This window comes from Pezoporus wallicus, unplaced genomic scaffold (genome assembly GCF_028554395.1).
Source record: "Pezoporus wallicus isolate ANWC-B61680 ecotype Strahan unplaced genomic scaffold, APGP_CSIRO_Pwel_v1 contig_229, whole genome shotgun sequence".
Lineage (NCBI taxonomy): Eukaryota > Metazoa > Chordata > Aves > Psittaciformes > Psittacidae > Pezoporus > Pezoporus wallicus.
In genome coordinates, this window is record NW_026638360.1 from 3598453 (window position 1) to 3612170 (window position 13718).

Below are 13718 nucleotides of genomic sequence, written 5' to 3' on the forward strand. Positions count from 1 at the left end.
AGTTCTCTGCTACTTATATTTTAAGTTGAAATCTCGTTTTTGTTTCAGATTCTCCTTCTTCTGTGGTTAACAAACAGCTTGGATCCATGTCACTTCATGAGCAACAGGGTGCGTGTGACAGGAAATACACTATACCCAGCCATAGTTGATTGCAATGCTTCCTTTTAAAATTGCCTTTCATGATGATAAACAGTGTAAAAATGCTGTTCATCTACATAAAACAGAATTCTATAAGCAGATCTGCTGGACACTCATAAATTATTTAATTCCCAATATGAGTAACAGAGTAAGGTTAATTGTTTTCAAAAGCCATTTTATTGTTAATGCGTTCAGTGGAGGTACTGTAAGTGTCTTGTGTACTCTACTGACATTTAGAATATTTTTTTCAAAATGCAAAGTAAAATGAATTCTTTAAACAGTCTTTTTTCTGAATGGCTGTTCTTGGATCAAAGTGCAAATATTAAGACTGAAGTCACCTTAAATCATATAATGCCAGATTAATTTATCTTATGCAAGAGATATGTGCAGCTTTGTTATACCTGTATACAGTTTAAGTCAAGAGCGCCTGTTGGTCTTGGGTGCATCTTACCTCTGTAACCTGTTGTCCAACATCCCTTATACTAAATAAGTATTAGTGTTTCTCTGTAGATACTCTATAGGCCGGTAGTAGAAAGAATGCTTGTGAGGTCTCTCTCTGCCCATTATTCATCAGTCTCCAAATTGTAAACAGTGAAGTGCGCCATAGGTGACCCTATACCAGCTGAACCAACGTCATTTGTAGTGAATATTTATGCTTGAATAATTAATGAGTGATAGATGGTAATTTAAAAATAGATTTCCATACATTCTGCATTATGCTTACTTCCATAAGTAGTCTTTGTAGAGATTTAATAGATCAAATCCCACAAAGGAGCTGGCTGTTTCATCGTGTTTCACATTCTAAACTAGAATGCTGCTTTGAAATCCCATTTCTGAAAAATTGTTCAGCAACTGTTGAGATTATTATTTATTTTAAGATGCCAGACCATTAGGAAAAAAAAACAAGTTGTGTTTTATATTGACAAAATATATTAATTTTATGGGATTACATTTTGTGATGAAATACCCTTAAATATCAGTGTATAAATTTGCCAATTATACATGGTTCAGTAGTCTACATCACTCTAATAGCCAGGTATAGCTAGAAAACTTGATTATAATTAGTGGCCAAGTTATACTCTTTGTTCTTAACTCAGAATAAAGTATTATTTGACGAGAGTAGAATAAACAAAAATCAGCACAGAAAGTCTGTATGTTTACTGAAGTTCTTACCACTGCAGAGAAATTGGAAAACTGATAAACTGTTCCATGAAGTTATGAATTAAGTAATAACCAGAGGAGTAATTTGCTGTTGGATTTAATCAAGTTGGATTTTTTTAAGTTAAACTGCATTAATTTCAATACATATTTGAATAGAAATTTCAAAAAAAGTGTAAGTAGCTAATGAAGGAAATAATACCAGTTCTAGTTAATGAAGGAAGTCCTATCAGTTCTTTTTATATATAAGTGCTTCTTATTTCTAATTCCTGTCTTTCCTTAATTTGGTACTGAATCAGCTGTCTTCTGTTGGACCAGTCTCTTTTATTGGCATCTGCATTTTAAGATTGTTTATGGGTTTAAAGATTTTTTTATATTTACCACATGGATATAAATTTATAATACCATTATTGTGACAGTCCAGCAGAAGCTGTAAGTCCTTCCTATCCTGACAAAATTATTTCAAGTGGATTACTGTGCTCTACACTTGTTATTTTTATTGTGCTTGTAATAACAGAAGGTTAGCTTTTAGATTTGTTGCTGTGTGAAGGCAGTGTTATGACTGTAAGGTTATGCCTGAATTATGATTAAAGAGGAAACCTGAAGCCAGAGAGCTAGCTCAGTAACTTTGAAGTTCAAATGTGTGTGTGCATCCCACACCAGTGTAATGCTTCTTCCTACATACATAGAAGCCATACTGATTACTGATATATTTCTAGGTATCTCCAAGTTAGTACGGGGGTTTGGTAATTCGTTATGGCAATGTCCATACCAGACTGTTTAGTGCCACATTATAGATACTTGATCTGGCTCAGAACAAGCTGGTTTGTCAGATGTGGCAGAGTTGGTTCCTCATGAGCAGTACTGTAAGTTCTGGGACCTATATTGGCACACTGTGTCCCAGTTACTTAGCTCTGCATCCCAGTCAGATAAACTGGTTGAGTGTTGATCTGCATATAGAGCTTTCCAGACCTATAGTGAGCTCTGCAGGTACAAGCTCAAGAATTTCAGACTTGTGGTTTGTGCAGTTCACAGCATGGTCTGTACTGCTGCCTTCTTCAGTGAAGTGCAGTACTGCATCAGATTATTGTAGGAGTCATCTAGACAAAGTGAGTGTATGCCTTGGGCTGTAGGTTAGGTTGGTCCATCCAATTATTTGATTTTTGGTCTTCCCTTAGTCATTGTGCCTTATACTGACTCGTATCTGTGTGACATTGTTCAGTCATTATTCCTCGCTAGACAGAAGGATCTCCACCCTCTCCTTCGAGTTGAGCTGCTTCTGATGAATTTTCATGTGCTGAGCCTTCCCAGAGAATTTCTAATTTCTGAAATACATTGCTTATTTTCTCCTCTTTGGATCAATTTTTCTTCCCTCAGAAGTAACTGTCTTGTTTTCACCAAGAACATAACCTTATCTTCAGAATGTACAAAGTTGATTTTCTCATGAGATCATGGTTAGTGCTGGATAGGAATTATTTGGGAAGTTTTTTGTGAAAAGTTGTCCATCCCCTTCTTGTGGGTTTGCAAATACAGAAGTGCATAGGGCAGCATTTGAGACGTGGGAAATGAGCTTAAAGTTCCTTACAATGTTAGGTTTACAGATTGCATTACCTAATTAAACTGGCTTTATGCACTTACCACTTTGCAGTTAAGAGACTCAATCTTTGTGAAGTTACACTTACATAAATTCATTTTCTAAGGGGAAAATGTGTGTATGCGCGGTATTCCTTTCAGTGTGTATGAGTGGGGTTTGCTGGTTGTGGGTTTTTTTTTGTTTCGTGTTTGTTTTTAATAAGGTTATGAATGAAATTTTGTCTTCAGTTTTAAGGGTGGTAGATTAAAAATACTTTCCTTCTGTAGGTACCTAGAGAACAGACTGTTCTTGGGAGTGTCTGTTCTAGAACAGGGTTGCTTATGAGATAAGAATACAAGTTGTTGATAGTATCTTTACTTAGATTTTACAGCCAAACACATTAAATTTTCAGGGTATTTTTGAGGAATTTCTAATAGAGTTCAGTAAGGCATTGACAGGCTACCACTTTCTCTTGGAACAATTCTTACCTTACTGGAGTTTGCAGTCAGATCAATGGTTTTGGCAATAGCTCTCTCTACATCACAGAAGCTGTACAACTTTTCCTCTTCTGCCCTTCATTCTTTTTTTATCAATGTGAAGTAGATCTGGCCTGATGGGGTGAAACTAGTAGTGAAAGAGGACCCTGTTTCATTATGATCTAGTCAGTCTTTGGCAATAACTCTGTTCTTGAAAACAGAGTTCAGGACTTCTGGATTTTATGTGATTTCTCTAAAAGATTGTTCAATTATGTAGGCAAAGCTTACTAGATTTCTTCACAGAGGATTCCATTCAGCTTTCATTAGCAGTATTAATATAAAATGCTGAGCTACACAACTAATTCTATTGTGGTTTATTATCAGATTCTTGTCTCATCTGTCTTCTTAAAAGTTTTTTGTTCTTACTAGTATTTGATTTTGTGCACTAAAAGCTAGTTAAAAGAAGAAACTGACCCAATCCAAATTGTATCTCACGTTATTGTAGATAGTTATTACACAATATAGTTTAACAACTATTTCCAGAAATTTGTAAAAATAATTTCTCAGTCCATGTCCTCTTTGCTTAAATTTGCTTACACCAATTCTTCTGACTTTTTGAGTGTGAATAAGTACGAGCACTCCTTCTACAGTAAGTGTAGAGGACAGTCATGTTAAGATTTTAAGACAGGAAAGCACTGTTACGATAATATGATCTGAGCTTTATAACACAAGCCTAATAGTCAATTAGCTTCATTACAGGGTAGTGATTTTTAGGTACTTTGGTCAGTAATATTAACTAGTTTTGTGCTGGAGCAAGTGTTGCATAGCAGTATCAAGTTACAGTGTAGTCATTGTTTGGTGGCTGTCTTGGACAATTCAGGAAGTTGCTTTTCTTTACCTGCCTGGGTTCCCAATTCAAAGATATGTTTTCTCAGTGCGTATTGAAAGAAAGGAAAAGTCAGCTATGTTATTTTTTACTCTTTCAGTGTCCAGCTCCTGATAACTTGTGCAGTATGTTTGAGTGATCAGTATTTGCTTAGGAAGGGATGCTCAAAGTTTGAACAGAAGTTTATACTAAAAGATGTTCATGGATAGATTGCCAAAAAATAGAGAAAGCACCTGTTTAGTTGAGAAAGAGCATGTAATTTTTTTTCCAGAAATATCTGCATGTGCCACTAGAATATTTCCTGACATTTGTTTCTTTTCTTTCTCAGTGTATTTCAGGAAATGGAAAACTTGCTTTTGATCAGTTTTATTTTGTTTTTTTTTTTTTTGCTCTACTCTTAAAACAAGTAGAACTGGAACCTTTATTTTAGAGAGTCTATGATCTTGTTGTTGCATAGAATGAGGTCTATGCCCTATGTATGATTAGGGTCATGGCTGTAATTGGTTAATCCTCATCCACATAAAATTATTTTATTTTTTTGTATGTTTTTTTGTGTTTTGGTTTGGTTTTGTTTTGATTTGATTCCTCTTCAGAATATGTAGAAATAAATATTTAAAGTTCTTTGGTGCAGCCGATCACTGCTCTCATCTTCTGAGCAGGCTTCTGCCTGTCAGCAATTAAAAAATATGAGCATTGATTGTTTGGTTAAATGCTTATGTTTCATAAATCCTGTAATTTAATTGTATTTTTAAAAATAAATATTCTATGGTAGTATCATAGCCATTACTGTTTTAATAAGTGGGGGAATTAGTAGGCTTGTGCTTAAATGTTAGATTTTAATTGATGTTTCCCAAAGATGATCTAAAGCTTTTTCTGTATTCTAAGTGTCTGTGTGCTATCAGTACTGCAGGTATACTTGTAGTCAAATTTCTGTACTCTGTAAATGACAGAAAATATGGTATGCTTTTGCCCAGACAGTCCTGAGGTAAAAGGTTCAGCATTCATGACAAGTGAGACTACATAGTCTAATTAGCAGTCATTTGAGTGATGCCTAATACTAAGAAAACTCTCCTAACTGAGTTCTGAGAGAATGGCACCTCTGTAGTGAGGCTTAAACAGGTGGTACTTTCCATTAACTATTTAGTATTGCCCAAGGCCATCTTCAGTATTAATGGCAACTATGCCATGCATATAGATAGGCTGTGGTGATTCATTCTATTCAAGGGTGGTGCATGGATAGATATCATTGAACAGTTCTGTTCTGAAGTAGACCACTGAACATCCTTAAAACTATATATGCAGCAGATGCTTGGGAGACTTGCAGTGGTTTTCTATTTTATTCACTTCTGTTGCTTTTGGATGTCGTGGATAGTTCATTTTGCAAATACTCCCTTTCTACTTACAGTTGCTATAATACGAAAGGTTTTTTTAAACCCAAAGCTCTCAGAACATGAATTTACAGTGGTTTTATGACAAATAGCTGACAATTTAAAGCAGATCTAAAGATACTTGTAGTTGACTAGTTTGTAAGAAGGAAAAAAAAAAGAGGGTAGTGATTTTTCTAGACTGATTATGTCTAGATCTCATAATCTTATATATGTATTTAATGAGAAAAAAAGACTGAATACCACTTCCAAAAACACTTACATTCTTAATATACTTGATAGAAAAGGGATCTGCTGATAAAGGATAATATTGTGTGTAAAAATATCTATCTGCCTCTATCTGCAATTTTATTTACCTGCATGTTTACCAGCATCTTCTTTGTTTGCTCTTATAAATACAAATCATTTTAGACCATTTTTAAAGCATTGCAAATTTAATGTGTTTACTCTGAAACTTTTTAACATTTTGCTTGGGCTGTAAGAGCTCTTAAATTGATATACTACATGTTACTACCACATTTGGCCTTTGTTAAGATAATTAAATGAATCTTCAGAATTATAACAGCTTTATTTATATTACTGATTGCAATCCAAACTTTATCAACCCTGTATTTACAGAGAGTGATAAGCCACGAACAGGAGCGGGTGAACCAGTTTTAAGTTTGCACTATAGTACAGAAGGAACAACTACAAGCACGATAAAGCTGGACTTCACTGATGAGTGGTAAGAAGTTAATTTTGGTTCTGATTGGTTATTTATCAGCACATATCACTAACAGTTGTCTGTCTTAGATACAGATATTTTTCCATATGGTATATCTATATTTTTAGGTGTATATAGACAATTTGAAATGGCTTTAGTTGTTAATACATTCAGAACATAAAGGGCATACTTTAACATTAAACCTTCATGCAAAAGAGTGGCTTTTTTTTTTGTGATACTGTGAATCTTTTTAATTTGAAACATGTTATCTTCATCATACTCTGGCATAAAATCAGTGTTCACTATCTTAGTAGGGTAGTACAGTGATAGAAAGGTGGTCCTGGGGCTAACTGGCCTGACTGACTTGGTTTTATATCAAAGTCTATGACTAGAGCATCTCAGGATCTCCCAAAACAAGCACAATCTTTATTTTCTCTCCTCTTATTTCTATTTCTTTGCTTATGTTTTCAAAATTATTGTAGAAGATAGTGAGTAGAAATGCTTGCTGCATTTGTTACATGGCTGGAGAAAAAAAAAAACAAAACACACAAAAACCAACCAAACCCACCAGATTTAGTTACTTTAAAGTTCTGTGGCTGTAGACATAAAACATACACCTTGCCCATAGCAGTTCGGAAGCTTTAAACAGGGCTCTGTATGTTTTCATATCTGAAATACTACAACAGTTATGTTCAACCAGTTTATCAGACTCTTTTTCTGTTTAGAGACCAAATCAAGCTTTGACAGAATTTTGCAAATGTTTTGCTTATTTGTTCTAGTTGGGCTTTTTAATGTAATAATAAAATATTACTACCACTGTATCACAGAAAACAAATATTATTAAACATTGACACTTTGTTTCTGTGTTTATTTTAGAACAAAATTTGAAAATTGCATTTTACACTTTAAACAGTTAATGACATAAGTGATGCTGAAGATGGTAAATGTGCATGAACAGCTGCCTCAGAAACAATATTAAGAAAAAATAGGGTGAACAGGAAATGTAGATTAGGGACAGGAAAATTACCTGTTACAAAAATCTGTAATTGTGGAAGTAAATACTACTAGTAGTGAAAACTACTAAAACTTAACTTGACATACATATTAGTCTAATAGCAGGTATTCTACCAAATCTCTTGGGCCAAAGGGTAGCACCATGTGAATGACAAGCATCAAATATACTATCAAAGGAGAATGAAGGAATAAACATCATGATCTTTTCAGACTAATGGTAGCAATATTCAAGGCTTTAGGACAGAAAAGTGTATTAAAATAAGCAGAACATGGGAAATAGATTAAAATTGGGGAAGTAGAATGCACGTAATTCAGTACCTCTTATTTGACAGAATAATGGGTTATAGAAATGTACATGGTGTAATAGAGAAAAACTGTCTGAATTTCCATAAAGTATTTGATACTTTCCTGCATTATGAACTTCTATTCAAGGTGGTGATAGATCAATAAAGAAACTGAACATAGTGGTAAACTAAATTAATGAAGCTTTTGTAGTGGGTAGTCTAATGTGGGTAGTGAGAAGAAGGAGCATTCTGTAGTGGAACAGAGTTGCATGGCATTGTCAGTTCAGAGGCTAACTAAAAATATTGTTCCAAAGAATACAATAATTAAGTAGGATGGAGTTCCATATAACAAAATGATGCAGTTGAGGACAAACATCAAAAATCTGCTCTGAAATTTAGGTGTTGTGAAAATTAAATGCAGAAAGACATGGACCTACCAGTCACTTCATTCTCAATCTAATGCAGCTACTCGAAGGGCAGGTATGATCCTAGATGTTACCAGCTGGGAAACCTCAGCAAAGAATGAGAATTGCTGGTGCTGCTGCTCAACTCTGCTTTGCTTTGTGACTTAGAATGCTGTGTGCAAACTTTGTCGTGCTTTCAAGAAAACTGATTCAAATTGGCAGGGATTTAACGAAGGGTTATGAAGGGAACTGGGGAAACAGAAAACCTGCTATGGAATCAGACTGTAGGGCTTAATGCAACAAAAGCGCAGGATGTTATTTGGCTCTCTCAAAACCATCTTTTTCACATAACCGCTAGTGTGAAAAATAACACTGAAGTAAAAATTAAAATGCCTCAAAACATACAGGAATGAATATACCTAGAGAATTTTATCTGAATCAGATTTTAAATTGGGTTGGTTAAGATTATGCCTTAGTGCTCAGCGACAGTTGTAATGACTTTAGTTCTTTGAACACTTATGCTTGTAAAAAAAAGTGTAAATAGTGTAAATCCTTCTAAGTTCTAACAATATTTTGAAAAGCAATGAACAAATCCTTTAAAGGTTCTGTGATGCAGAGGAATATGGGGTGAGTAGTGATGGACATAATAAAAGAAAATTTTGATTTTGCTGTGAAGGTTGTTAGTTGTAGTTGCTGCCAGGAGCTATTGAATTGTGAGGTTTCAGTGAGAATGGTGATGATGGGTAGGCTGTGCTACTGTAAAGATCTCATCTATTTATATTCTTTCTAAATTTCATTTTTATTTTTTACATGTTATGTTGCCAGGAGCAGCACAAATTCAAGCTCTAGAGGAAGTGGAAGTCATTGCAAAATTGAAGGCCAAGATGACTCTGTAAAAACAAAAGCTGCAGAAGAATCGGGGCCTGAAGATGAAGAAACAAGTAAGATACAGCATTATTTCTGTAATGCTAAGGTAAAAATTCTGCTTTTGTATGTCCCTGACTACCATTGAGCAAAACGGGTTTCTCATATACATGCATATGAAGGCAGAATACAGCCATAATAGAACATGAAATTTTTTAGGAAAGAAAAAGGTACCAATCTGAAATAGTTGCAAATAAATATAAAGAAAATAAACTTGTCCTCTCTTCAGTTCTAAAACCCTTATTCTTTTTTCTTAAAGATGTACGCTGCCCCAATTTGTATAGAAAAATAGAAAACTGCATTTTGAGGTCATAAATGAATACTAGGTATTTTGTTACATTTCTTTCAAGCTTTCACACTATTTTGTCACACATGGTTGTCTTGCTCAATTTATTGCCAAAAGGCAAATGACTGGTTCCGGCAAAATCTTTGTCTTCTTAAATCCCTTTCAATAAAGGGATAACTCAATTTCTGTCTTCAGAAATAATAGTTTTCAGTAAGCAATCAGCTGCTTCAACATTATTAAAGCTTTTTTTTTGCAGCTGTCGTGGTTTAAACCCAGTCAGGTAACTTGTTCACTCACTCCCAGTGAGTGGTGCCGAGCTAACAACAATCAAGGTCCGTGTCCGTCTCCCCCCCCCCCCCCCTGCACCGGGGCTCTCCCCTTCCCCGCTCCCGGAGGAACGGGGAGGAGGATCGAGAGAGTGCAACTCCTACGGGTTGAGACAAGAACAGTCCAGCAACAAATCACCACCGCTACTATCAGCTAAAACAATGATAAGGGAAAATAACAAGGGAAGAGAATACGATACCACCGGCCAAGAAAATGAGTTCCACCCGGAAGCCCCTGTCCTTCCGGGTAACTCTCAGTTACCCCCCACCCCGGGCATGACGTGCTGTGGTATGGAATACCTCCCCGGCTAGCCCGGGTCAGGCGCCCCGTCTCTGCTTCCTCACAGCTTCCCCTCCTCCCTGGCAGAGCATGAGCCTCACAGAGTCCTTGGTCAGGGTAAACATCACTTAGCAACAACCGAAAACATCGGCTTCACCAACGCTGCTCTCAAACTAGAAGTCAAAACACAGCACTGCACCAGTTAACACAAAGGAAAAAACATGACTGCTACTGCTGAACCCAGGACATTATCCACCCCTTATTCCATACCATTCACGTCGTGCTCAGATCCCACATTTTCAATACACCATCGCTCTCCCACATATATACATCCATATACATACAGACCAAGAGGAAAAAAAATCATTTTCTTAGTGCATGGACCAATCCCTATAATGCTGCCGAGTCCATTCGGTCCATGATGTTCCAAGTTCATTCTCTGTTGGGATGATGGCTGGAGGAAAGTCAGGGCCAGTCGCTGGTGACCTGGAGACATCTAGTTGATGGGCTATAAAAGCATTACACAGCAGGCAACAGTATACAATTGAGTTCACTGGCTGTTTTCCCCTAAAATCAAATCCCCTTGAGGTATACATCGGACTTCCCCATCTTCCCGCATTACCCACCAAGTATATCCAGGTCCCTGAGCAAAAGCAATCCCACGAGTGGGTTTGCCTTTACCTGAAGCAGGAATAACCCAGACTGTCTTCCCCAGCAAATTCTTCATATGCACCACAGGAACTTTGTCCCCCTCTACAATATGTAAAAGTTCTGACTGGGCTGGGCCAGCCCTGTTGGCAGATCCTCTGGTGTTGACCAACCAGGTGGCCTTTGGTAAATGTGTATCCCAATGCTTGAAAGTTCCCCCACCCATCGCTCTCAGTGTAGTTTTTAACAGCCCATTGTACCGTTCGATTTTCCCAGAGGCTGGTGCATGGTAGGGGATGTGATATACCCACTCAATGCCATGCTCTTTGGCCCAAATATCTATAAGGTTATTCCGGAAATGAGTCCCATTGTCTGATTCAATTCTCTCTGGGGTGCCGTGTCGCCACAAAATCTGTTTCTCAAGGCCCAGGATAGTGTTCCGGGCAGTGGCATGGGGCACAGCGTATGTTTCCAGCCACCCGGTGGTTGCTTCCACCATGGTAAGCACATGGCGCTTGCCTTGGCGGGTTGGTGGCAGTGTGATATAGTCAATCTGCCAGGCCTCCCCATATTTATACTTCAACCATCGTCCTCCATACCAAAGAGGCTTTAACCGCTTGGCTTGTTTAATTGCAGCACATGTTTCACACTCATGAATAACCTGGGCAATAGTGTCCATTGTTAAGTCCACCCCTCGGTCACGGGCCCATCTGTATGTTGCATCTCTGCCCTGATGGCCTGAAGTGTCATGGGCCCACCGGGCCAGAAATAATTCACCTTTATGTTGCCAATCTAAGTCCATCTGAGCCACTTCAATCTTAGCCGCTTTATCCACTTGTTGGTTGTTCTGGTGTTCCTCAGTGGCCCGACTCTTGGGTACATGGGCATCTACATGACGTACCTTCACCACCAGGTTCTGCACCCGGGCAGCAATATCTTTCCACAGTGCAGCAGCCCAGATGGGTTTACCTCTGCGTTGCCAGTTGTTCTGCTTCCATTGCTTCAACCACCCCCACAGGGCATTTGCCACCATCCATGAGTCAGTATAGAGATAAAGTACTGGCCACTTTTCTCGTTCAGCAATGTCCAGGGCCAGCTGGATGGCTTTCACCTCGGCAAATTGACTCGATTCACCCTCTCCTTCAGCAGTTTCTGCAACTTGTCGTCCAGGACTCCATACAGCTGCCTTCCATCTCCGATGCTTTCCCACAATACGGCAAGAGCCATCAGTAAACAAGGCATACTGCTTTTCACTTTCTGACAGTTTATTATATGGTGGGGCCTCTTCAGCACGCACCACCTCCTCCTCTGGTGACATTCCGAAATCTTTGCCCTCTGGCCAGTCCATGATGACTTCTAGAATGCCTGGACGACTGGGATTTCCTATTCGAGTTCGTTGTGTAATTAGTGCAGCCCATTTACTCCATGTAGCATCAGTTGCATGATGTGTAGAGGAGACCCTGCCTTTGAACATCCAGCCCAGCACGGGCAGCCGGGGTGCCAGGAGGAGCTGTGCTTCAGTGCCAATCACTTCCGAAGCAGCTCGAACCCCTTCATACGCTGCCAGTATCTCTTTCTCAGTTGGGGTATAGCTGGCCTCAGATCCTTTGTATCCCCGACTCCAAAAGCCGAGGGGTCGACCTCGAGTCTCCCCTGGAGCTTTCTGCCAGAGGCTCCAGGTAGGACCGTTCTCCCCAGCTGCAGTGTACAGCACATTTTTTACATCTGGCCCGGTCCGGACTGGTCCAAGGGCTACTGCATGAACTATCTCGCGTTTAATTTGCTCAAAGGCTTGTTGCTGCTCAGGGCCCCATTTAAAATCATTCTTCTTCCGGGTCACATGATAGAGAGGGCTTACAATCGAACTGTAATTTGGGATGTGCATTCTCCAGAACCCCACTGCACCCAAGAAAGCTTGCGTTTCTTTCTTATTAGTTGGTGGAGACATTGCTGTTATCTTGTTGATCACATCTGTGGGGATCTGTCTACGTCCATCTTGCCATTTTATTCCCAAAAACTGAATCTCCTGTGCAGGTCCCTTGACCTTACTCCGTTTTATGGCAAAACCGGCTTTCAGCAGGATTTGGATTATTTTCCTCCCTTTCTCAAAGACTTCTTCCGCTGTATCGCCCCACACAATAATGTCATCAATGTATTGCAGGTGTTCTGGAGCTTGCCCCTGTTCCAGTGCAGTCTGGATCAGTCCATGGCAAATGGTAGGGCTGTGTTTCCACCCCTGGGGCAGTCGGTTCCAAGTGAACTGGACACCCCTCCAAGTAAAAGCAAACTGTGGCCTGCACTCTGCTGCCAAAGGAATGGAGAAAAATGCATTGGCAATATCAATCGTGGCATACCACTTGGCTGCCTTTGACTCTAGTTCATACTGAAGTTCTAGCATGTCCGGTACGGCAGCACTCAATGGTGGTGTGACTTCATTCAGGCCACGATAGTCTACTGTTAGTCTCCATTCTCCATTAGACTTTCGCACTGGCCATATGGGGCTATTGAAGGGTGAGCGGGTCCTGCTGATCACCCCCTGACTCTCCAGTCTACGGATCAGCTGATGGATGGGAATCAGGGAGTCTCGGTTGGTGCGATATTGCCGCCGGTGCACTGTTGTGGTCGCAATTGGCACTTGTTGTTCTTCAACTTTCAGCAACCCCACAGCAGAGGGATCTTCTGAGAGACCAGGCAAGGTGGACAGCTGCTCAATTTCCTCAGTCTCCAAAGCAGCAATACCAAAAGCCCACCGGTACCCTTTTGGGTCTTTGAAGTACCCTCTCTTGAGGTAGTCTATGCCGAGGATGCATGGAGCCTCTGGACCAGTCACAATAGGGTGCTTTTGCCACTCCCTCCCAGTCAGGCTGATTTCAGCCTCCAGCACAGTCAACTCTTGGGATCCTCCTGTTACTCCAGAAATATAGATGGGTTCCACCCCTTGACAGCTTGATGGCATCAGGGTACACTGTGCACCGGTATCTACTAGAGCCTTATACTTCTGTGGGACTGATGTGCCAGGCCATCTGATCCACACAGTCCAGTAAATCCGATTGTCCCCTACCTCCACCTGGCTGGAGGCAGGGCCCCTCTAATGGTCGTCACAGCATTGGACACTTAAGTCGTGTTGAAAGGGATTATTCTTCGTTATCACAGGAGCTGGAGTAAAATCAGCTCTTCCACTCCATCTGGGAAACTGCTCACCAGAGACTGAAGCCGTAGCTCTCATGGGACGA

The 13718-nt window shown here is 39.5% G+C and overlaps 2 protein-coding genes across 7 annotated transcripts in view; both read left to right on the forward strand.

Annotated features, from left to right (window-relative positions):
• LOC130599782 (gamma-aminobutyric acid receptor subunit rho-3-like) overlaps positions 1-13718 on the forward strand; it is a 220289-nt gene that overhangs the window by 98833 nt on the left and 107738 nt on the right. The window lies entirely within an intron of this gene.
• DCAF6 (DDB1 and CUL4 associated factor 6) overlaps positions 1-13718 on the forward strand; it is an 89343-nt gene that overhangs the window by 48983 nt on the left and 26642 nt on the right. For 4 of the 6 annotated variants that reach the window (XM_057410536.1, XM_057410537.1, XM_057410539.1 and 1 more), the window contains 3 exons: positions 49-108; positions 6235-6340; positions 8847-8962. In XM_057410536.1, coding sequence (XP_057266519.1) covers positions 49-108; positions 6235-6340; positions 8847-8962 — 282 coding nt within the window. The remainder of the gene's footprint in view (positions 1-48; positions 109-6234; positions 6341-8846; positions 8963-13718) is intronic. The other 2 variants (XM_057410538.1, XM_057410540.1) reach the window with 1 other exon arrangement.